Genomic DNA, 26,521 nt, shown 5'->3' with positions numbered 1-26,521 from the left:
ATCATAATTTTATATTTCATTCCCAAATCTGCAAATTACCGTGCGCCATCCTGTATAAATAAAATTTTGAATTCAACTTGAAAATTCTCCCCAAATGTGAATACTTTTTCAACTTTTTCTAAAAACGGCAAAAATGCTGGTCATATATCACTAGCGTTAGTTCACCCATTTATAATATAAATTAGTATAAATAACTTCTAGAATTCAACTTGAAAATTCCTCCTAACCCAGGAATAAATTCACTTCAAACGGCAAAAAACTGTTCAAGTGGGGTTGAGGTAGAGATTGAGGTTTATGTCAGGTTAGTCATACCAGAGATGAATATTCACTGACCTATACACTGTTTGCGGTTACGTACGTCGGTACGTGTAATTAAGAAGACTATCTTAATCATGCCAGCTAGTATAATAAAGAAAATCCGAAGGTGTGCTCATTTGGGCCTGATAGTTTTGTAAAGTAGGCTCGGTAGTTTTTACTAAAGAATAGTCGCATAACAGAGACCATGAAACAAAAAGGCACAGAAAGCCAACTTGGGCATTTCAATTTATAATAGCAATGCTATGACGAATATGTAGTTTGCAGTCATTGCAAATTGGTGAATGAAAAGAACAAACTGGGAAGTTGAGTCCGTTGAATCCGTACCCTTCAGCGCTAACTCATCAAATATTTTGCATGACTTTAAATATCACGAACGAGTTAATCAAATGAGATGTGTCACGTTCGATCTTGCTCTTTCAAAAGGTTGGATAGAATGTTTTAATAGTTCAACATTGATCGAAATGAGAATTGATCAACACTTGTTCTGCGCATCATTGGTTGGTATCGTATCTGAGGTTAATGCTTTACGTCCACCGTTTAATGGTCTTCTTATTAAGCCCAACAACGCGTGCCGTAGATCGATTGATGATAGCGCATTTAAGCACAACGATGCGTGTCTTGCATCATTAATGGAAAATATCTTAGCATAGCGATAGTTCTGGTGCACATCGTTAATGCTGAACATTGCACGTCTCTGTGGCTATCAGAATTCCGTGGAAATCAGATGCCGGCGATGGCTCATCGCCGGACATCCGAGAGTCCCAGACGGAGTCATTTGTGGTTCCCGGTGAATCGATTTTCGGTGGCCAATTTATTGTGAGCGGGCAACCTGTCAAGGAAACATGATGATCAGCGATCGTTTCACGTGTGACTGAGGCATCTACGAACATGTAGGAGCATTTGTTACTTTTCTTTATGCATGTCCGTTACCCTCATTTTTGGCTGAAGTATCAAAATTCCTGTATAAACGTATTTAAATATCACATGAAATAAATCTCCACTTGCAGGTTTCGAACTACTTTAAGATATCTACCTACCTACGAGCAACATTGCCAAGACCGTGCCAAACGCCTCGAATACTTGCGATGTTAAGGTCACCGGCCAGTAACTCTCGGTTTATCTTTAGCTAGCTATTGGGGCTATGAGTCACTCTTTAAGGCAACTAAGAATTTTCCTCATTTAAATGCATTCCAGAGGAATGTAAGTGCATGGGAACCACCTTTATCGGTGCTCCGATGCCTTTATATTGCGCACCACAGCCGCATTTCAAATCCTCTCATCGCTAACCTAAGGTAATTCTTCGCATAATTTACCGTGACTTGCCTGGGTAATTAACTCCTAGAACTGGGATCTCCAGTTCATTCCGTATATACATAGAGTTCAATTCCAATAGCCTCCTCTTTGTTATATACTGGACTTCAATCTGTAACCCGTTCAATCCAGCGTTGCCAACTGATATTATTTCATACCAGATTTCGCAAATCTGGTATTTTGAAACGGTGTCTGGTATTGATATTTTTGATCAGATATTATTGCCTAAATCAGGTATATTTAAGGTATTTTCTGACTTATTGCAAAATAACTGCATTAAGTTCCACCTCTAATGTTTGAACTTCCCCCAGCGTGAGCGCGGATCATATAGATTTTTTTTCGAACCACGTTACTAGAGCTTTCCCGCCATTTTTAAACCGCGAGATTATACCGCTTGATGAAATAACTCCGATCTAAATGTTAACATATAACAATAGTGCTCAGTGCAGCAAGTGCACGAGAGTGAAGGTTCATGATTGCTCACTGATCAGGGATTGAATGGCCTTTGACGATAAAGGTTGTCGAACCAGGCTCTGCGGCGCAAGCTTCTGCGTTTCTGTTTGGTGGTTTTGAAAGCAGATGGTGAGTTGCTTATTACTCTTTTGAAATTTTATCTCAAGTTATACGCACTAATCCAATTGATTCGTGGCTCCACTTCCTTCTGTAGATTTTATTATAAATTGCAATGCATATGAAACATAGACGTGAAAGACTTTCGTAAGCAATATTTAGAATAACTAATCTTGCAACGTAACAATAACTGCAAACGTCGCAAGGATGAGTCAGAAGAAAATTATTTGGAAGGCTTGAATTTAATTCCAAACATAAGCTGCGAAAAAATATTTTTTTGCCCCGTTTTCTGTTTCTTAGGTTCCTTCTCCCAACTGATCTAATCTGCCATGGCTTCCAAAAAATTGTACGATGCATCACGCAAATACCAAACGGAACCAGAGACCCAGTCTCCCATTCCGTAAAATTCGTCAAGCCGGAAATATGCACTGTTAAACGATCAAAAATTACCTTTCTTTTTTTCTAACCAACGTTTCTGACGGATAGTTTCATCAAATTTGAAGGTAGTAATATCTTTTTGGAAAAATACAATTTCTGGTATTTTGAGCTAGGCAATCTGGTATTCCCAACGAGAAAAAAGTTGGCAACCCTGGTTCAATCCGCAATGAACGCTGCGTGGAAGAACGCTCGCTACTTGAATATGTAGCGGGCTACCGCTACCACTACAATTGTTTAAATGTAGCGCCGCTACCGCTACTGAAAATGTAGCGGCCGCTACATCATACATGTAGCGCGCTACTGCCCACCTCTGCTAGCACCTCTTATCTCGATGACGGTTCGTGGCGCATTTAACTTCTCCCCCCTTCCCCCCCGCGACACGGGGACCGAGGAGTTTCTGACGGCGCAGCAGCGATCGCGCTGGCAAGTGTTTTCCTTCTTATATTGATTGTATATTATTTATTGTATCGGTTCTCCTGGCGTCTGGTACACCAGAACTTTGAGAGTACTTTTTGCATAGAGAGAGCTATGAATAAGTTTGATAGCGATAAATAACGAATGAGACTGCGTTCGTTGTCATCAAGGGACCTCAGTGTACCCTTTACACGCTTTTCGCCGTCGGCGACTGAGAGTTCCCGGTCTCCGTTGCCAGATCCTGGAATACAACATCTGAATGCAACATAAAGAAAGAGACAACAACGAACAAATGAACAATGGTGGGAATATTTCCCACAAACTATTTCGTATAGCCTCTGACTGTTGTATGTAGTCGTTTATCTCTTTTTTCTTATCAGTGAATTAGTGCTCACCCTTTAACTTTATATTAATTCCCTCAATATGCTACGTAACATCGAAGTTTTGACTGTTAATAGTGTTATACGCGATTCTCTCTTCGTAGAATAATAACAGTGGAAATGTTATTCAATCAAGCCTTTTCGGGATGTCCGCATAGGCATATTTTTAATTTTAATGATCGTCTACTCTACACCACCATGGCCTGACAGTTGTTTCCTCAATTCGAACATCAGCAACGAGTTCTTCTTTGCAAATGAATAACAGGTTAAGGATATTGTGTTCCCTTATGGCCATTTACCACTACGGGATTGATTCGGAAAGATTGCGACTGGCCCGAGACCAATAAGCCACATGGCTGCGCCTCAAATGAGTCAAACCTGGCGTGCGCGTTTCCACTACGCACATGTGCTGGGATCGAGACTGAGTACCATCTGCTGGTCCAATCGGCGAGGTGGCCAGGCGGTAAGCCACAGCAGAATGGAGCAGTGAGTTACGTGCATGGTTACGTGTTCAAGACCGCAACAAGCGTTAAAGTTCAGAGAACCAGGATTGGCGCAGAGAGGCGCGGGTTCGATCCCAGCTCTGTGCGCCAGTTTCTGGTCAGAATCGGCAAGGAGGCCGGGCGGTTAAGCACAGCAGAACTGTAGCAGTGAGTTGTGAGTTCGAGACCGCAAAATGCTGTGAATGTTCTGCGATGTTAAGAATCGGCGACAGGCCTACGGCCTAATAAACGCTGAAACCGCTATTATTATTATTATTATTAAGCTGTGAATGTTCGGCGATGGTAAGAAGCGGTGACAGGCATGCGGCCTGATAAACACTGAAACCGCTATTATTTATTAAGAGTGAAAAATCTTAGTGGGCATTAGGAAGTGCAGTTGAGACAATTATGGTAATAAATTACTACTTGTGAATGATTTTTATTACTATTTGAGAGTGGCCTTATTGGGTCTTTCATATACTGTCAATGCCAAGCAACAGCGCGGATAGTCTAGCAACAGCGCGGAAAGTAAGGTTGAGCCCTCTCATAGAGTTGAAAAACGTATCATTTCATAAAATTTTGATGCTAAAAAATAAAAAAGCGCAGTTGAGACCAATTGTATTATTAAATTAATGCTTATGAATTATTTTCATACGACGCAAAATACACAGTCTCCAGCGGTTTTATCATAGTTTCGAGCCGTTAGATTTCTGCTGCCGTGACAAAGTTTGTATCCAGACGCCTCATCGACTCCCATCTTGCATCGCCTCAGATTGACGGTTTGTATCAAGGAGAGCTGTTCAGCAAACGCGCCATCGCGGCGGATGATTGCCAACTCTCTTTAGAGCTCTGCAACGGAGCAATATTTCTTTTAGCCTTTCCCCCGACTTGTGAAGAACTCTGTTTCCCAATGATCTTTTCTTTGGTGTATTAAAATTCGATTTCGGACTCGGATCTAAATGTTTGAAAATATAAAGGAACAACGAAGAATTGAGGAAACTGGCACCGAAAGAAAGTCCTTCGTTCTCGAAGCGTTGTGTTGGTTCATTTCTCAATCAAAATCCTTGAATGAAAAAATGACTTTTCTGACAAACATTTTACTCATCGATTCACTAAAATTTAAGCTTATTAAACCGAGCATCTATGGGCGATAACGTGATTGTGTCCGATAGCGAAAGAAATGCTCAGCCTTCGTTGAATACTTACGTGTTGAAACGATTTTCTGTTGCCATTGCTTCAATCAAGAACATGGATTTCCTCTCTATTGTTCTTGAAAAAACAGAGTAGGTTCATGAAACAATTTTCCATCGTTATTCGTTCGAACTGAGTGCTTGATTTCCTATTGCCATGTCATTGATTCAACAGAGAAAATGAATTCCTTCAATACTGATCTTGTTCAAACAAAATACGTGAAGAATTTCTCATTATTATTCGTTTCAAGCCAGCGCATGGATTCCTTTCCCATTGTCATTTAATTACAGTTCTTATAATCTGTATGCATTCTGAAAGGAGCATCAAATTACCCAAATAATGGGAAACATTTTTTTTAGCAATACTCGACAAGTAGGTCGTACGAGCCCCATTATATGGACGTAAATGTGCTGGCGGCTCGCAGTCCTGACCCTAGACGGAGGCAAGAGAAAATCGCGTACAAGGCAATGCCCTTTGTGGACAAAATCATATAAAAAAAACCGTCAGAAGCAATATTCGAAAAAGAACTCGATATTTCAAGTTATTATACAATAAGCCAATTACACCATTTGACTAATTGCGACAATAATTATCGTTTCAATAGGTCGAGTAAACACCAATTGACTATGTATCGTACAATTACAAAGGGTTCAGGAACATCCTCAAGACGATCCATTTATTGATAATTCAGAGGCGAGGAAACGATGATCATTAATTTCTTGGTCGACTATCGATTTGGACATTAAAATTGTTCTTATACTTAGCTATTACTACATTATGATGAAAGAGTTGAAGGCCTGTTCAAAAATTAAATGAAGTCCCTTAAAGGTGCAATATTAAAAAAACGTACGGTATGCTAAGAACGCACTTGAAAGGAGTTTTGATACCAGTAAAAATTTTTACATTTATATCAGCAGTCAGCAATGCACAATTTTTACTCAAGCACAGAAATACTGTGAAATTCAGTAAAGGTCTCCTCAGTAGTACCAAAATGGAACACAGGCATTCTGGAGCAGCTGCATGAACAGGCCTGCAAAATTTTTATGTTAGACCAAGTCATTTACTGTGCACCTGCAGTTATCCGTATTACGCTAACAGTTATCCGTCCTACACCAAGTGCTTAACCATGTAACTCGGCAAGGAAATAATCGTGTTATTTTTTAATAGAAAAGTAAAATAAAATGACTAAACATGCATACTTAGCTTCTGAAATTAATTTCAATGCAAAAAAAAATGAGCAAGTACATAAAAATAATGAACCTATTCGAAAATGTTTTCCCACTTCTTCGCGAACAAATGAAGACCAAACAAAGAACTGAAGAGTAGTTAGATTAGTGATGGTGCGTTTCACAAAGAAATTAGCGAACTTCTATAAGTTCTATTACTCAGTTTTGGCCATGAACGGTTTTGATGGAAATTTAAAAACAGATTCACGCATGTAAAAATTATTGATCTATGCCAAATGTAATGAAAAACTGGCTATGATTTAAACTTATATAATTCAATATGATAGTATATTTACAGAGTAGGGGTAGTATGTTAGGGTTCTCAACAAAAAATATTGTTATTGTTACACAGACAACCATCTCGTAGTAAACACAAATTAAACTTCTCCCTATTCAGGGTTTTGTTTTCATAAGCGATCATACAACAGTATGAAGTGAATCTGAAAATACTCAGTTGTCTTAATAAGATTAAATTTTTCACATTTTTCAACACTATTCCTACCATTATAGTTGAACAGCGAATCAAAAAGCTCAATTGAAGAGCAAAGGAGCCAAAAAAACTAAGATGGAGGTACACCGGGAAGTGGAGGAGCTGTAGTGGGAATAGCTCCCATTTGTGTGGGGTCTTGTGACGGGTAATGTATCATTCCCCCCATCGGAGGAGGGCCCACACCAGGTATTGGGGGAGGCTGAGGATAAAATGCAGGTCGCATCCCCGGCCTCAGCTGACCCCGCAAGTGTACAGGAAAGAAAGGTGGTGGCTGAAGAGGCGGCAAGTGTCCTGAGGGTCGATGAGGAACATTCTGGGGAAGGCGAGGTGGCACGGAGAGACTAAGGTGGGGAGGCGGCATGACCCCAGGAGGAAGAGACATCCCGCGAGCGGGAGGCGATCCCATAGGCGTTTGTGATGGCAAAGGAGGACCTCTAACTGGTTCAGTCCCTGACGAAGTCTTGCCATCGGACTTGGTGCCTTTGGTTGCAGCTGACCCTGCTGGCCCAGTGCCGGGAGGCAGTGGGATGTTCAGATCCGTCGGCCCAAGATTGAAGAAGTTGTTCTGCAAAGTTTCAGGAGGTGGAGGCAAAGAGGGGAGGCCAGGCACAGGCTGCAAGGCCTCTCTGAACTCTGGCCCCTCCACGGGTGTATTGCCCTGCCTTGCCTGAGCCTTCCCCCATTTAATGTTTAAACGTCGTCCTTGCAAGATCAGTTTGTTGTATGAGCGTTCAGCGGCCAGTTCAGCTGCAGAGCGAGTAGTGAACATCACAAAGGCAAACTGCTGCTTAGAGGCAACGATTACACTTCTGATTTCGCCGAACTGGTAGAAATGGTCTCTAAGCTCCTTCTCCCCAATTCGATCCCCCAGGTTGCCAACATACAGAGTTGTGATGCTTTTATCTTCAGGAGGATCAAGCTGTGGCATTGCCTCTGCTCTCTTAAGGAGCTTATCTGCCACGGGATCATTAACCCCGTAGTAACGATCCTTGATGTTTTGATCAGCAAGTGGATCATCAGGATCTGTGGGCTTCTCATGCCGATATGGACATTCTTCACCACGCTTGCACTCTCCCTTGACCCAGAAGGAGCATATGTGTGGGCGATTCCTCTTGTAATATGGCGTAGTTCTTGCAAGTCTCATGAGCATCTCGGAGGGAGCCTTGGCTTTGCCCAGTGCACCTGCAGCAGTCGAGCCATCTGAGGTAGTGGCCATTTGGCGCTCCATGTTCTGGATGTAATACTCCTTGTTGACGTCACTTTTAGGTAGGTCATCTTGCAAGCTCAGAGCCTCATCTCGTACCTGAATAAGAATTATTATTAACAGCTAGAAATGTAAGAAAAAATTGAAAAAAACAGAAGGCAAATTTCAGTGTAGGCAACCACAGTTTTTGTCTATAGTCAGTAATCTATTATAATCTCTAAATGTAAACAATTGAAAATATCTATTAACTCAGTCATAGAGCTCATGAGCCTCTGTAGCAAGCCATTTAAATTCAAAAAGAACTCACTTGTGTAGGTAATCCATACTCGAGATCCAGCAAACATGTTTGACACACATTCTTCAACTTTGAACATGTCTGACACACTTCTGTTTTCTTGAATCTCATCCTGGCTCCAGGACACCAGCGAAAAACAGTGAAAGGTCGAGTGCAGATTTTGCATTCTTTTCCATACCGGTCTCGAGTCATGCGAATGTAAGGGTTGTCACCCAGACACGTTTGGCACAAGATGGGAAAATCCTGAAAAATAAGAAAAGGATTAATTAATACCTTAAACACTTGACACTAAAAAACAAATTGTTCTAGTTCATGGGTGACTTTAATGACTATGAAGATCGGATACAAATTTTATGGCAAAAACTTCAACATCAACAAGCTTGTGATTAAGAAGCTACACATATGCATTTACTTAGGTCAAGATTGGTTAAGATTTAAAGAACTTATGCAGGGAAGAACTGCAAAAAAACTGTAATTTAGCACATTCATTAAAATTAAAGCAAACACAGAAATACCAGGCCATGCTTGCATGATGGCATTGTGAATATAATAGTTTTGTTTTTGATTCAGTCAAGATCACTTTTGATTTCATAAACTTAAGAGTGTAAATGTGCTATGACACATCATATTGTAAGTTTTTTTTTAATGTGCCCACAAAGTGTTGAATTGAGACATCAATTGCAAAAAATCTCTCATTGCAAACCATTATGGCAAACAAGAACATCTATTTCGAAGGAAGTAATGTGTTCAATTTCTAAATCTGATTTTCAAATGTGACACGTTGCACAATGCATGTTGTTGGTGGCAGTATGTTTTTAACTGGCATCATGTAAGGTTATCAATGCATGCGCTGCCAAACTCCCACTCTTATCTGCCTACATAATGCCTCAGGCCTCTTTGCCATTTGAGCCAGCAGTGCCTAAAAACTAATATTCTTTCTATAATTTATTTGTAAACTGAGTTGTACTTTGATTGTTTACCATTGGCATTCATAAATTTATGCTGCAATGCATAGGCTTGATTTACATTCAGAAATTGTATGCCGACACCAGAAAAAAAAACACATTCTTGATTGCCACTAATTATATGCTAGTAGAATTATCAGCAGGATGGATGGAATTATAAAAATTAAGGTTCATATATTATTTTAGATCCACCATTTCCATCCATTAATTGAAATTTTTAAATTAGAAATTAAATTTTATTAAATTAAATTATTTAATACACCTCATGGTACATTCCCATGTGCTCAATGATTTATTAAATGCAATAATTGCTGCTTCTAAACAACGAACATTTTCTAAATGACACGAGACATTCTAAAACCTGCGACGGGAGACAAAATCATTTTGAATCTGAAGTAAAGTTATCTAGACAATATCAACAAAATAGGACAAAAAATGAGAAATTCATATCTGGAAGCGTATCAATAGGTGTTTAAATTTTTTCCATCATTTAAATCTTGGTGTGGAATATGGATCAAATCTATTCAATGTAAAATCAAACTTGACATGACCAAAACAAGGTGTGCAACACCGTCTTGTGAAATATTTACATGGAAGCACCATGTGCCTATATGCCATGAAAGAACTGTAGTTTATCCCATCATTTTGTGTGGTTTCAAAAACTTTTTTCGTATTGGTGAAATTATGAAATTTTCTGCAAAAGTTGACGCAATTTTTTTTAGAACACTACACTATTCATTGAAAAAATTTATCAGATATGGATAAACAACTAGTGAATGTAATCTAGTAAGGTGTCACCAACCCAGCATCGAATTACACACTATATCAAAAGCGTGGCAGTTTTCTCAGTGTATTAATTGTCACTGCAGTGGAAGGTGTAACATTGTAGGATTCTTGATCCATTTTCTTATATAATGTAAAAAGTGATTTTGTCTTTTGGATTGAAAAAAAAATCAAAAAAATTTTTGGATTGAAATTTTTTTAGTTCTGTGGAAGTGATCCATTATATTTCAAGAGAATTACCCAAATCTGTGGTTGAATATAGATCTGTGTGGAATTCTACGTCGGTAATATATTCTCAAGTTTACATAAGAAAATGGATCAAAAAGCCTACCACGTTAGTGATGTTACACCTTTCACTACAGTGACAATTGATACACTTGAGCTCATCAGAAATTGCTGTGCTTCCAATATCTTGCATGGTTTGAAATTTGATACCGTGCCGAGTATCAATGATGCCTTCCTCCATTACCTTTACTAGTCCTTTATCTGTAACTGACAAATATTTGCAATTTATATTCTCTAAAATAAAATTAAAAATTATATCAACTATTGCAAACCATTTTCATGATTTCACCTGTACCAACAAAGTTTTTGATACCACACAAAATGCTGGGATTAACAGCAGTTCTTTCATGGCATATGGGCACATCGTGCTTCCATGTAAACATTTGACAAGACGTCACACACCTTGATTTGGTAATGTCAAGTTTGATTTCACAATAAATAGATTTCATCCACATTCCACAATGAGATCTAAAGGCTGGAAAGTTGTTTCAAAATTTAAACCCCCATTTATTCACATCCAGATATGAATTTTTTCATGTTTTTGCCATGTTATGTTAATATTGTCTTAATAACTTCACTTCAAATTCTGAATAATTTCATCTCGCATTGCTAGTTTTCAAATGTCTTGTGTCTTTTAGAAGATGTTTGTTGTTGAAAATGGGCAATTATTGCATTATATAAATCATTGAGCATTTGGCATGTACCATGAGGTGCATTAAATAATTTTATTTCATAAAAATTAATTTTTAATTTGAAATTAAAATTTTTAATTAGAAATTTTTTTAATGTAATTTAATGCTACAGCATGTACCATGTGGTATATTTTAAATAATTAAAATTTAATTTAATTCTACAGCTGCAGCTTGTAAAAATGAGCATCATAGGAATGAAGGTGAAATTGTCATTCATCATCCCAAATTAAATGACAATGAATGGATTTAATAAGCATTTATCAATCGAATTTATGTATAAGAATGGAAATGTCACTTCTATTTCAGAATCTGTTCTTGAATACATTTGTGAAACTACCATAATACTCATGATAAAAACTGTAACCATAATACTACAGTACTTGCATACCTACCTTAATAAATATTACGCATGCAATGTTGTACTTCCGAAAGCGGAATCAGCATTGCCAACCATCAAAGGCAGTAGCTCATTAACTTTCATTGAGTAATTGCGGATGATATTTTGCTCCCACAAAATAGCTTTGCGCTGCATTGTGTTCAACTCTTATTAGTGGCATGATTTGTTTTTAATTCATATATGTTAATTTTTTGTGTTTGACTTGGTGACAAATTGCTACTTAATTAATATTTAGTCTAATTTAAATCTTAAATTTTCGCAACCTTCATTCTTGATTCTTTCAAGTGTAACTTTAATACCTCCTAATCTCTTATTTTTATCCTTTCTATCTCAACTAAAATTTTTGGATTGAAAAGTGGTAGAGGCGGATCAAGAATAATATATAAACCTTAATTTTGATAATTCCATCCTGATGTAGATATTCCTCCCAAATCAGCACTCGTCTGCCATAGGCCATAGGGTAACTCAGACTTTCCCATGCATGTCCAAAAATTTAGTACATCTGTTGGGCAAGTGGAATTTCCACTTTGGCCACCCACCTGCAGTCAAAGTCATATAAAATGTTTTATTTTAGTTAGAATAGAATAATGGGAATAGATAGGGTCTACAACAAGAGCTTTCTCTAATGGTGCTAAAATCATTCAAATTGGCTCAAGGCAGGCATGGAATATATCTACTTGATGAGCCATGACTGAATTTTTTGAGCTGTGGTTTAATGGATTTGCCAGCCATGATTCCATTTCTTCAAGCCATGATTTTTATGAGCCATGAATCTATATCAAGGCCATGAAAACCATTTACGAGCCCCTTACTTATTTACAAAGTCTGTGCACATGTTCCCCCAAATCTCTAATTTTTCCCTAAAAACTGTCAAACAGCAAAACTAACATTTGTCTACACTCAAGTGGCAACTGAGCATGTGATAATGCATTCTGACTGCTCCAATGTGACCGCAGCTATGCGATCATCAAGAAAACGTTTTGGGTTGATTTGTTTTTGCGTTTTGCAGGATATTTTGGCAAAGCGTTGAAGTATCTGCAGGCCCAAGTGGAAATTTCCCTTCCCAACTGACGTACTAAATTTTTGTAAATGCACGGAGTTACCCTATATCATACTTCAGGAACTGTTTACAATTTCTAAAACATGGATGGCAATGCTTTTATGTAATAGATTACACATTTATACAAGATACAAAGAAAAATAAAGACCGGAAATACTATTTAGCATTTTATTGATCCTTCAATGATTTGTTCAAATTTGTACAGTAAAATGAAAATATGCAAACCTAATATACGGTATGTACCTAAGTCATATACCGTATATAGTTAAGATGGGATTAATCAATTGATCAATTTATAAATCAATGATCAATGGTTTAGCTTTAATTTATTTGATTTATATGCGAATTCAAAAATGAAATATTAACTCATAGTATCTGTGCTGGTGTAATAAGTGTCATAAAATTTTTCACTTTCATTGACTGTGAAGTGAAATATAAGTGGAATATATGGATATTTAATAGAATGCCAACTCTAAGGCAGAGAAAAATTACAAGGTCCCATTTACCCTTGATGCAAATAAAACCTCTTCATCAGTGCAGCTTCAGCATCTTGCCACTTTGACAGCTTGAAGCTTCATCTTTATGTTCTTGCATTTGCTATTTTTAAATTTATTTTCAGTCAAATTGGTGATACAACTCTTGTGTACGTAACCCACATTAATACTCATTTCCCCTTATTGGCCTAAATGGGTGATACTCTGACAATGATTAAAAACGATCAGGGTTGGTGATTTTTTTATTCAAAAAAAATAAAAAATAAATAAATAGCATTATTTATTTCATTTTTCAGCTTTTTTTTTTTTTTTTTTTTTTTTTTTTTTTTTTTTTTTTTTTTTTTTTTTTTTTTTTTTTTTTTTTTTTTTTTTTTTTTTTTTTTTTTTTTTTTTTTTTTTTTTTTTTTTTTTTTTTTTTTTTTTTTTTTTTTTTTTTTTTTTTTTTTTTTTTTTTTTTTTTTTTTTTTTTTTTTTTTTTTTTTTTTTTTTTTTTTTTTTTTGAGATGTCATTTTTTATGTTGCAATTAGCCTACAAACAATAACAGTATATGGATGGCTAAAAAAGGCAGTTATTGCCTTCACGAATGGCCAAGGTGGTGTTTACCACTTTAAACTTTTAGGTAAACAATTATTGATAAGTCTATTCATTAGCTTTGTAAAGTTTGTATGGAGCAAGATAACAAGCTAGATATTGACCATTTAACTGGATTCAATATATAACAAGACTCCAGGAATGCGGATCTTTTGAACATAGAAGAGTCACAGACCAGATAGGTAGCTGATAGCACAGTGCACAACATTATCAATAGATCTACTAGTTTTATGTCCTATAAATCTACCAGGCTCAACCCTCTAAACACACTGATTAGTAGTGACTGAGTGACTGACTGCACTGTTCCCATTTGATTCAGACCAATAAACCATTACTAAACATAAACTGAACAACAATCAAACAAACCTCAAACGACTTGAAACAAAACTTATGTTATGAGAAAAGCTAACACTGTTTGAAATAAACATGTACACAATTCAAACATTTTATTTCCATTCACTGCATTTAATTATTTTATATATAGTTTTATAATTGTACTTGTTCTGTTTCTAATTATAAATTCACATATTTAAAGATTGAAATTAAATATTTTAATTAGAATACTCATATTAGAATGGAAAATCTTTCTAAATGCCTATAAGGTCAATGCAATCTCAACCAACCCTTCTTATATAAGCTAGCTAACACATTTAAATTAATATTTAACAAATAGTCAAATAGTTGAAGACTACTTATAGCCTTATATAAGAATTAGCTAAGCTGCTAGCTATGTACTATGTATTGCAACACTTGATGCCTCCATACCAAAGCATACAATTCATTGGAATGTACCGTCTAATGGGGTAAAAGGGACAGGCGGCGTAAATCGGAATGCGCGTCCCACATTTCGTAGAAATGTTGTAGCAGCTAAACTAATCAAAATATTGCAAAACTAAAAATAGTGGTGTAAACTTCAACATTTTTACTATCTATTATGTATAAAGCTAGTCAAGAAATCAAACATTTACTATCTCTACAAAATCGTTAAAAAAAGTGTGAAAAATGTAATTTTGGAAAAGTACTTCTACTAAAGTCTGGAGCAAAAAACATATTCACTGTATAAAAAAATTCTACTTGCATAAAAGTTGCACACAGGTGTTGGCTTGAAAACACAATTGACAGAATTTGCCTATCTCATTAAAAAAAATGGCAGCCATTTCCGCGCGATGGGATAATAAGGGACACCCCCCCCTGGGGTGATTAGGGACCCCCCCATCCCGGGGTAATTAGGGACAACCCCTGGGTTAATTAAGGACAACCCTAAAATACATTTACAGCAGATCCTCTGTTAGTAAAGGCCACAGTTTAAATAAATATGGGTTAATCACAAAGATTTTTGCTTAAATTTTTAATTTGAGTGAAAATTTAAATTTAAATAAAATCTTCTTGGGGGAGCAGAACAGCCTGGATGTTAGGCAAAACTCCTAACATCCAGGTCACTCCCTAAAGAAGCTTGTTGAGCTCCTTGTCTTTACATAACATCTTAAAGGAAGAGGAGGACTTAGGAGTACTGCTGGTAATAGGCGAGTACACTCTGCACGTTTAGAATACTTTAAAATCAAGTGTCCCTCTTTACCCCATTTCCAGATTAATTCAGGAGCCTTTTATATTGTGTCTGGCACCTTACAAATAGCATATGGAATTTTTTTGAAGATGTCATTCGATAGCCCTCGAAAAAGAGCTATAAAATGAGCCTAAACTTGTCTGTGAAATATTTCATGGTAAGAAGTTATCACAAAGAAATGCTCAAAACCATCCCTTTTTACCCTGTTTGAAGGTAATACACACTAAACGCAACAGGTTTATATTCCAATCTGTCATAATACATTTATACTCAATTCATCAGGCATTGACTACTTTGGTTGTAAAGTAGGTGTGTAAGTAATGATCATCAGGCATTGGCTGCATTGATCGCGAAGCATGCGAGTCAGAATCAATCATTCGGCATTGGCCACATCAATCGTAAAATGCGTGCATCCATGTCAATCATGCCTCTTCGTTTGCAAAACGTGAGCATCACAATTATTGGGCATCGGCCACATTGATTGTAAAATGCGCGCATCCATGTCAATCATGCTGCATCGTTCGCAAAGTGCAAGGCATCAGAATCGATCATTGGCATTGGCCACATCAATCGTAAAATGTGTGCAGTCATGTCAATCATGCCGCATTGATCTCGAATCATGAGCGTTGGAATCAATCATTAGGCATCAATCACATCGTTCGTAAAATGCGTACATCTATGTCAATCATGCCACATCGTTTGCAAAGCGTGACTGTCAGAATCGATCATTAGGCATCGCCACATCAATTGTAAGATGCGTGCATCCATGTCAATCATGCCGCATAGTTCGCAAATCATGAGCGTTGGAATTGATCATAGGGCATCAGCCACATTGATTGTTAAATGTGTGCATCCATGACAATCATGCCACATTGTTAGCGGAGCGTGAGCATTGGCCACATTGATCGTAATATGCAAGTTGATCATTGATCATAAAGCACGAGGTCTTTGTTGATCATTGATTGTAAAGCATCATTGAGCAACAGCCGCATCGATCGCGCAAGTGTTTGCATCATTGTCGGTCATCAGGCGTTGGCCAAATCGATCGTAAAGCGTGCACATCATTATTGATCATCAGGCATCACTGCATCAGTCAGAGATGCACTTTCATTTTTCTAGCAAGCATACTGGCAACTTTCCTTGCTGGCCTGCTGGCATACATCCCATAATGTGCCTCTGGCGCATGTGCCGCACCTTCCAGACCACAACAGGACACCGATCTAAGGTCGAGATCACAAGATGGCTGATGAAGATCCTCAAAAGACACAAATGTGAGGTCAAGGTAGCTGATAGATTTTCAAAAGATGCTGATATCTTGAGGCTCCAGCTAAAAGGCCCTAGGGTAAACGCGGTATATTCAGACATCGTGGTAATTCCGACACTTCTCGACTTTTTTCATTTATATTAAGCTTTTTCTTAGTTCCATGCAATTGTTGATGGTTGAAATAGTGACGTCATACTTTTGTGTGCCATACTATTGCCAAAACACAAGGTCTGGGCTGTCTGGCAGGAAAATGTTGAGATCCAAAGAGAGACAGTGTGCGTCACCCAGTGAGAACATCGAAAAATGTGTCCAAGTTGATAGTTGACCTTGCTCTACCAAATAGTGATAAACTGTTTGTGTAGAAAGAATATCATGCTTTGAGACATTAAATACGTCTGTGAATATATTAGGAATCCATTAAGTATACTTGTATTTGCTGATTTCAAGTGGTAAAAAAATTAATAGATGATTAAGTTAAGAGACGGTTTTAGATACGTAAAAACTAATTCTGACACATCTTGGAATTAGACACACACAGCTTGTTCCAAGCTGTGTGCAAAAATTAAAATTTTTCTTAATTAAAAGACTAATAGCTCTCAATTAAAAGTCTAATTAAGTAGTGTTCAATATTCAATAGTGTTCTAATTCCAAGCTGTGTTGTATTTCAATACAGCTCACACAGCGATCGGAATTCAAACACAGAGTGTCGGCATTCGAATTAGTAGAGTTTGAAGCGTGGCCGGAATTAGTCTCACAAAATGCCAAATTTAGTCACACAGTGTCGGAAATTACTCGGAATATATGGATTTGGTAGGTTTGCATTCTAAAGGCTTTTAAATAAATATGGCAAAATTTTGTGACGTTTCATTGTTGCTGGTGCGCAGGCTGGAATTCTAAAATTCATGGTTCACATTAAAAAAGCGTTCCGCCTTAAGGTGGTGCTTTAGAGCCGTGAGGTCCCAGACAGGTTCCTAAGCAGTTCTTCACTAATTAGGGTGAACTTTACTCCACTCGTAAATGAGATGATCTGAAATTTTCCATACTTATCTAGGTATTTATTTACAATCCGTGTAAAGGAACAAAAAATATGTAAGCTTTGTATAGCACCAGTTATGATAGATGATAATTTTGTACCTCGATGTTAATTAAACCGGCGTCTTATCAAAATTTTTGAGACGTTAACGTGTAGTACTATTTATTCTCTATCTGATGTTACTAAATACATGTCAGAATCAACATCCATTTTGTAAATATTCACAACCAAAAAATGTTTGCATCACTGCTAAACAGGACTTTTCACATTTTCATTGGATGCTAGCGCTGAGCACGTTGAAAGTGTCATACGCTCATAAATCTCTGGCCTGAAGTGGCTACTCTTGTCTACCCCCATAGAGGGTAGAGGGGAAGACATCCTCTACCCCACCTTGCATGGAGGTAGACAGGCTGCACTGCTTACCCTCCCGTGTTCCCTCCTACGGCCGTGTGTTAAAGGGCTAGCACGTTTAAATTACAGCACTCCATTGTTAGTTCGTTGGCGAGAACCCTTGTGACAACATGCGATTCTCTCGTAAGCAAACAAAAAGCCCAAGACTGTGTCTTTCAGCATACCGAATCAATAGAGGATTACAGTTAAAAAGATGGAGGTAAGATTTATCACATTTTATTGCTTATTATGAAATATCAAGATAACAACATAAGTGAGTAATACATAAAATTATAGGTTAAAATTAATTTATCTCTTTAAGTTTCCTGCCATTATCATGTTGATGGTAAATATTAATGCTTGCGATTATGTATTACCGATTTTCAAGTCTTGGTTCAATATTGTATCAATCTTGTTCTTTGCTCTGCAGGAAACAACAAAATCTCCTAAAGGATCTAAACGCATTGGCTTCGGGTGAAAATGTCGCCAACAATATCACTCCAACTGTGGATCTTACTAGCGATGAAGACGATCTGAGGGATTTAGTGATCAAAATTTTGGAGGAAGCGAGCATGCAGGATGCTAACCCACATAATAACAGTGAAGAGTTGAGCATGCTGAATGTCGGATCAGAAATCACCTAACAAGGTCATGATGAAAATTGAAGCTCATTTGGCTCAAAAGAAGGCCAATGCCAAAAAACGGCTATTCAACAGAAGTGCTGTCAAGTTGAAAAGGAGACAAGGTTGAGCTTTTGGTTATAAGAGCAACGCTTTTGCTACCGTGTCAGATGAAGCTAAAAGTAACTTTATTCAAACTTTGTCCCTGGATGAACATCAAATTCAGACCCTTGAGTGTTCAACAATTCAACAAAGTAATTGTTCATCATGGCATAATGAACATAGAAAAAGATTAACCGCTTCAAATTTCGGGACTGTATGCAAATTGAGAAAAACAACAAGCAAGCAGTTGGTTGCCCACAGAATAATGAATGGCTTGAGTGACACGATTCATGCCATAGTGTGGGGGCGGGAGCAGGAAACTTCAGCGTTAGAAAGCTTACAAAAAAAATTGGGCATCTCAGTGAAAAGATGCGGTTTTTTCGTAGACAAAGATTTTCCTTATTTAGGTCCATCCCCAGACGGTCTTGTGGATCATGACCACATTGTTGAAATCAAATGCCCAAGCTCTGCACGTTATTTCAAGACAATAAAAGATGCTGTGATTGCTAAAAAATGCAATCATTTGAAAGTTGTTGACGATCAAATAATAATGAACAGAAGGCATTCCTACTTCTTCCAAGTTCAAGGTCAGATGAAAGTTACTGGACGAAGTAAAGGTTATTTCGTGACCTGGATACCAGAAGATATACATATAATTGTTATTGAATATGAACCGATGTTTTGGCTCAAGCGAATGGAAGTGCAGCTTAAAATTTTTTACTTAAACAACATGTTACCTTGCATTATCAATGATGATGTTGAATATTGAATAGATATTGAATATTCCTTGTACGGGTCATTGTGTATTCAGTCAAGCAAGCTTCGACCATATGAGAACAAAGAGCCTAACAATTTTTACCTTCCCTCCCTCCCCCTCTCAAAAACCCCTACTGCGGTTTACCAACTTCCCTCTTCTGTCTCCATCTCCAAGGAGACGGACACTTTGCTCTTGTTATGTAAGCGCCGGCGCATATCGCTGTCTCTGTAAGTAAACTTTTAGTCTCTGTACAGTCTGAATTACTGTCTCTGTAGATTGATAAATCTTGATTAACAGTAAAAGTTAACATTTCGTCGCATTTCTGTAACCTTCCCTTGACGTACCTATATAAAGAGAAAATAATTAATAGTCTAGTGACAATACGTTTTTCATTCAGAAATTTGTACTCTATGAATTAAATATCATCGAAATTATTTAGGTATTGAATGTGATGTATTTATATGATGAAGATGAGCATGTAACTGCGCGAAAACAGCCAGCCTATTTGGCTTGAAGTCTAAGCTCATATTACAGTTAGACACCGGCACATCTTAGACGAGAGAGGAGGGTTATCAGAGTCAGTCTATCGAAAACAGTCTATTTGGCCTGAAGCAGCGGCTCATAGTACCAAATGGGGTACCTGCACATCGGAGTTGGGGAGGGAGAGAGGAGGGGTGTGAGGGATCTGCTCAGCGGCCCAAGCACCCTTTGCTTCGTGACGCGTCTGCCCAAGTCTATGAGTGTAGAGCAGCCAGACGCAGGCCTGCGCTTGCATGACATTCCTTTGACACCACACAGCCAGACATAAGATACTAGTAGTCACGGCAGCGTCCACGATCACCCTCGCTTTGGAGTTCGGGCGGGTCTACATACCCCCCTTAAAAAAACATTCCAGGCAACTAGAAACAGGTTTACAGGCCATCAGAAATCAGCTTTGGTTACGGTAGCTATGATCATATGAACGTCAAGTCAGGCAACACAGAGAAGGTCCCATACAAGATTGTTAATTGCGCGCGTCACTCACAGATGAGCATGAGGGATGGATCTACAGAAGGAAATACTATTTACTCCCAACATAATAGTTTCAAATTAAATATAAAAAACATTTATGGCACCTATTCATTACCTCAGCTTTCAAATTGATGAGAAACTCATCGGCAGTTGGAGAAACTTCTCGAAGAAAAGGCAATGCACAACAAACAACATGACACTTCACAGTTGACTGACTAGAATAGACTCAATAGTCAATAGAGTAGTTGAAAGTCAAAAATTTAGCATTCAAACCTTTAGATTCTGTGAACCTTGTGATTTCTTCATTATTAAAACTTCAGAAGGCTCACAATATATCACGTAAAGTGATATCACTCAATTATCGTCTTGAAGTTTGGGAGCTTTATCTGCAGTAATGTTCTGTAGTTACCTCACCCACCGATTGGGTAATGAGAACTAACCACTAACCATCATTAGATTCCTGCCACTGTTGCACACGATTGATTCTGCATGCATGTATAATATTTACGAAGGTTATTAAACCATGCTGATTTCTGTTGAATGTCAGTTACGGATAAATTTTTAATATAGAAGAATTTGTATTCTTTCATTTTTTCACATGACTATATTGATGTCGGTTTCACATTGGTTGCTGGTGCGGTTGGTTTCCCTGCTACCTTCTTTGTTTACGTTTTTTGTTCGGCTGATCGCAACGAAAGAAGATTGTATGTCTCAGCCGATTGCATCGGTGGTCAGTTTTGTATTTGTGGATTGAATCATAGGCAATTTTTCATGTATTTGTGAGTGAGTGTACATAGTGAAGATGTTATTCTTTGCAATTTCCATCAATAATGACATAACTACACTATTGTATTATGCTCTTGAAATAAGAATTGTAGCATTACTCTTAAATGGGGTACCTTAGACCTTTTTTTATAAATGATGCCATTTTTTTACTAGCTAAATTAAACTTGAATTGAAACATGCAAAATACAGGTCTATACTCTAGCTTCACTCACCATAAATTGCTGGCTCCTGCCTCTCATAGTCTTTATGTAATTTGAAAAAAAGTGATGGTATTTGTTACCCCAGCTCTTGGGGTATCTTAGACTGGGTGGTAAAATCAATTATATTTTTTGGTAAAATAACTCCAGGTTTTGGTGCATTGTAGTAGAACTCTTCTAGTTACATAATACATATGCAAATGATAAACTTGAGGAAAGTGTCATAGTTTGCAAATGGGGGGCGCTGCCCCATAATGAGGGAAATGTGACTACCTAATAGCAGCCCTGATGGGGTAATATTGACTGGCTTGGAAATTAAGTTAAAATTACTATATATAAGACTCTGTAGAGTCTGAAACATAAAGATAAAACATAAATAGGCTGTCAAACATAAAATATGTTATATATGGTAATTTTATATTAACTTCCAAGCCGGTCTATGTTACCCCATCAGGGCTGATAAGTCCTTCAATACTGAACGAATTTGCTTGAATTTTAATATGTGAGTAGATATTATCGATATGCTGCCGCAGGAATTAATACAGATTTTACAAAAATTAATTTTTAATCAAGAACAATAAACATATTTTTTTCTCAACCCAGACACTCATAAGTCCTTCAATACCGAACGAATTTGCTTGAATTTTAATATGTGAGTAGATATTATCGATATGCTGCTGCAGGAATTAATACAGATTTTACAAAAATTATTTTTTAATTAAAAACAATAAACATAATTTTTTCTCAACCCAGACACTCATAATTCCTTCAATAGAGAACAGATTTGCTTGAATTTTGGATTATGAATATTTATTATCGATACACTGCCGCAGGAATTATTACAGATTTTTACATTAATTAGTTTTTAATTAAAACGAATAAACGTATTTTTTAAGCAACCTAACCATTCATAACTCCTTCAATACATAACGGATCTGCTTACAATTAAAGTATCGAGATTCAGATGCAGTAAATGAAAAATAGAATATGCGCACTTTATTGAAGTATTTAATTTCACGATAGAGGGTTTCTTCTTCCCAAGGCACGTGAATGAGCATTCTTTCAACTGGGTAGCATATCATAATTAAATCACGAACAAGAACTTGCTAAAGCCTTCAGGATGTGTTTAGATCATAGAATTTCTCTCCGACGACCGCTGCGTTCTCAAGTTATATGGCTGATCATTAGACTCGTGACCTGTCATCCAAGGCGACCAAAAATTATATCCAAACTTCAGATGTGATTCAATTAAAAATTGCGCTCAAACCTTTTTCTCGCGTCTATGTAGTACATTTTTTGTGCCTAATAATCTCATTCACAAAGTATAGGGCCATTAGGTTATAACCATTTTTATTCAGAAGTGTCATAGTGCCGTGAAATTAACCTCAACATCCATGATAATGGAATCTTTGGCTTACACAGTTCATATGAGTAAAAACCATTTGCCATTGAGCTGCCCATCCAAGCCTGTAACTTGCGGAAAAAATAAATCTCGCATGTCATTTATAAGTCATTTATTATCAAAAGAAAATTGTATAAACAAATTTCCCAATGATTAATATTAAAGCGCGTGATCTGAATTGCAACATAATGATACTTGTATAAATTTTTCCAGTGAGTTGAATATCATCAATGGAATATGCGCGTGTTACAAACGTCTCGAAAAAATTTGAGACCGTAAATGCTGCCGGTCTTACTGTAAATATCTAAATTCAGTGAGCAATTAATATAACCCAAAGTAATGACCGTAGCTCAATGAAACTTGTACACGTTACACGTATTCATTAGGACCTAATGGTGATGTTTAGCACGTGAAATTTTTTTTAATTTCACCTTCATTCGTGAGTAATATGGCAATACGTGCAGAAATTTGCAGTGAACAAAACATTTTCAGCTCATTTTCTTATTTATGGAAAAAATGCCCTATTGTGCTCATCATATCTGTCTGTCTGTCTATCTGTCCATGACTTTATGTTTTTGTCAACGAGAAAATGCGCTCCCACTCATTGCAGTGAGTACTGAGTTATATTTTTTCTAACTACTGTACAGATTTGAACGGAACTTTTAATATCCAAACACATGCAACTTATTCATCAGGACCTAACGGTAATGTTAAGCTTGTAACAAAATTTTCCATTTCACCTTCATTCGTGAGTTATAAAGCAATTGGGGACGAAATTTGCACTGACCAAGAAATTAATTCTGAACTACTGAACTGATTTGGACGAAACTTTGAATATACATTCCTACCATGCAACGTTTATGTTAAGCTTGTGACAATTTTTTTTATTTTTCCTTCGTTTGCAAGTTATACGGCTATACATACCGGTATATGGCTCGTTGTCAATTCAAATTTAAAAATTGGCCTAAAAAATGCCGGTCGTTTCTCCGTATATCCGTATAACTTGCGAACGAAAGCGAAATAGAAATTTTTTTCACTAACTGAGAGGTTAGGATTGTGTATTCAAAGTCTCATTAAAATCTATTCAGTAGTTTAGAAGACATTTCTTGTTCACTGCAAATTTTGGCCCAAATTGCGATGTATCTCATGAATGAAGATAAATGAAAAAAACTTGAAAAGGAAGTTAAAACCCCAAAAATTGTCACGAGCTAAACATAACCGTTTGAAGGTTAGGAATGTACATTCAAAGTTTTGTTCGAATCTGTTCAGTAGTTTGAAAGAAATTTCTTGGTCACTGCAAATTTTGGCTCAAATTTCTGTATAACTCAGGAATGAAGGTGAAATGGAAAAAATTTTACAAGCTGAACATCACCGTTAGGTCTTATGAAGTTTCATCGAGCTCGCATTTCATTGCTTACAAACTTTCAGATGTACGTATTGTTTAAGTGCAAGAGTATCATGAATACACAGCATCGTAATATATTACATGCAAGCTTTCAGATGTATACGTAGTGTTGAAGCGCACGCGTAACATGAATACAGGCCCTATGATATATATGATATATATCATATACAGACTTTCAGATGTGCGTATCAAGTTGAAGTGCGTGAATTTCATGCACACAAACATCGTAATATTTTGCATACAAATTTTCAGATGTACGTAATCGGTTAAAATGCATGAGTATCATGCATAAAAACACCGCAATATATTGCACACCTACATGCTCTTACATGTCAAGGTTAAAATAAAAATATAACATGCAGAAAATTTCCTCAAGAAAGTTTGATTCTAAGTGGAAAAAAACACTGGCGTAATCTGTCCGATTATTTTGCAAGCTTCAATACATATGATGGTTGTGTTGTCCCGGGGCTGAACATTTTACATCCGCCGCTCGTAATGCGCTGTTGGGGTCCGGGTTTTAGTCAGTACCGCAGTCGTATCTTGTCGGGTCTCGCTAAGTCGCTTGTTGGCAGTCGTCATAAGTTTATTGTGGAAGAGTCCCATTAGTTGGCAGTCATTGAAAAAGATAAATGACCTATTATTTTAGCTCGAAAGTCGTTGTAAAGTAAAAAAATTGGTCGATAACTTTAGCAAAAGTCGTTGAAATTCCAACGACTATTGCCACTGTATGAGACCTGGAGTGACGTAAAGCAAACAGAACTTGAGTTGCGCGTACAGTGTATTTTTTATAGCCATTCATTTTTATCTTCTAAGTGTTGGAATATACCGCATTTACCCTACTCTACAGCTTGGGTATTGTGGATTGCACAAGTTTAAAATTGTAAGAAACATGTTTGCTAAGTGCAAACCGCCATTTTTCCATCAAACAAAAATACATGACATTAGAGCAACGAGATTTCACACCTAGCTACTGATACTACTGTATATGATATTAAAGGCTTTAAAGCTTTGATATTTCAGAAAAAAAGTAGGACTTTTCCAGCCCTAGAGAGGCTGGAGCCTCATGGTAACCTAGAAATGAGATTTTCCTAAAAAATGCCAAACTTTTAGCAATTTTTAGGCTGAAATTGAATTTAGAAAAAAAATTGTAGCTCATTCACTTGTTTGTAGACCTACACCACATATATTTATATGGTATTTTTCAAGATATTTTCCTCTTTTTACGACCTTTCAGATTCATAATTTTCATTATAATCAAAGGAAAAGAAATTTGTGCACATGACTAGTAATATGGATACCATTCCTAAATCCTAATCCTGATTAGCTATTTAATTTATGGATTCCAGGATTGATAGAAAAAAACTAACTGGAATACCTACTCAGCAGACTATTATCTCAGCTACAGGATCATGATTGAATATTTGAAACAACCATTTCTAGATATAAATAATAGGTATACACAGTGCACAGCATTACTAAAGTTTACTGTTTACAAACAATTAAAGTTTACTGTTTACAAACAATTAGTTTAGTTGTGCTTTATTTGCATTACTTTATATTACTATTTACCACAAATTTTCGTCACAGTGGTAATGAAATTGATACCACTAAAATTCAAGTTCATCATTTATTTACATGTCACATTTTACGTACCGAATCTTCCCAATTTTGTCTGTTGTAGGTATTTGTGGATTTAGACATCGACATCTTGAACAAAATATCAGGTACAACTTGATTTGAACAGAAATTGTAGAAATTCTGAAACAAAAATCAAAATTGAAGCTGAAGGAGCGATGCTTACGCTGCTGATGCGAAACGTTGAAGCCTTGAAGGTACCAAATAATCCGCTAGAAGCCAATAACCTAATATCCGGATCTATTTTTACAACACTTCTCTTTAGAAGTGTATTAAATTTCGATTACAAGATTTGTAGCAGACAGACAGACAGACAGACAGACAAGAAGTGAAGTTAAAGAGAAGTGTTGTAATAATATGCGTTTAAAAATTACTTTTTAAAGACAACACTTCTGAACAATCCAGTGTCTTGGATGTTACACATGTACAATGAATTTCTAATTTTATTTCAAATATTGAAAAAAAAATGTCAGAGATAATGTATAAATCAATAGACAGAATAAATAATTTTAAAAATTTACAAAATTTTGATATCTTAAAATTTTTTTGAAAAATAATTTTTTTTCAATATTTGAAATAAAATTAGAAATTCATTGTACATGTGTAACATCCAAGACACTGGATTGTTCAGAAGTGTTGTCTTTAAAAAGTAATTTTTAAACGCATATTATTACAACACTTCTCTTTAACTTCACTTCTTGTCTGTCTGTCTGTCTGTCTGTCTGTCTGCTACAAATCTTGTAATCGAAATTTAATACACTTCTACTT

General features: G+C 36.7%; 1 protein-coding gene across 1 annotated transcript; it reads right to left on the bottom strand.

Annotated features, from left to right (window-relative positions):
* Nucleotides 1–6,563: 6,563 nt before the first annotated feature.
* LOC108682067 (pre-mRNA-splicing factor RBM22) lies at nt 6,564–25,955 on the bottom strand. Its single transcript, XM_018171177.2, has 3 exons — nt 25,772–25,955; nt 8,332–8,562; nt 6,564–8,123 (listed from the first exon to the last, which is right to left on the bottom strand). Exons 1-3 carry the CDS (start codon nt 25,823–25,825, stop codon nt 6,891–6,893), a joined length of 1,518 nt encoding a protein of 505 aa, XP_018026666.1. The 5' UTR covers nt 25,826–25,955; the 3' UTR covers nt 6,564–6,890.
* Nucleotides 25,956–26,521: the final 566 nt, after the last annotated feature.

The sequence above is a fragment of the Hyalella azteca genome, unplaced genomic scaffold (assembly GCF_000764305.2).
Source record: "Hyalella azteca isolate HAZT.00-mixed unplaced genomic scaffold, Hazt_2.0.2 contig8024, whole genome shotgun sequence".
Taxonomy (NCBI): domain Eukaryota; kingdom Metazoa; phylum Arthropoda; class Malacostraca; order Amphipoda; family Hyalellidae; genus Hyalella; species Hyalella azteca.
This window is presented reverse-complemented; position numbering and strand designations above follow the sequence as displayed.

What these genes read in the sequence shown, in the direction of transcription:
- LOC108682067 (XM_018171177.2), bottom strand. Translation starts at nt 25,825, where the DNA reads ATGTCGATGTCTAAATCCACAAATACCTACAACAGACAAAATTGGGAA. An exon ending in GACAAAATTGGGAAGATTCG is followed by an intron (nt 8,563 to 25,771) that starts GTACGTAAAATG and finishes CTTATTTTTCAG; the next exon opens with GATTTTCCCATCTTGTGCCA. An exon ending in AGTATGGATTACCTACACAA is followed by an intron (nt 8,124 to 8,331) that starts GTGAGTTCTTTT and finishes ATTCTTATTCAG; the next exon opens with GTACGAGATGAGGCTCTGAG.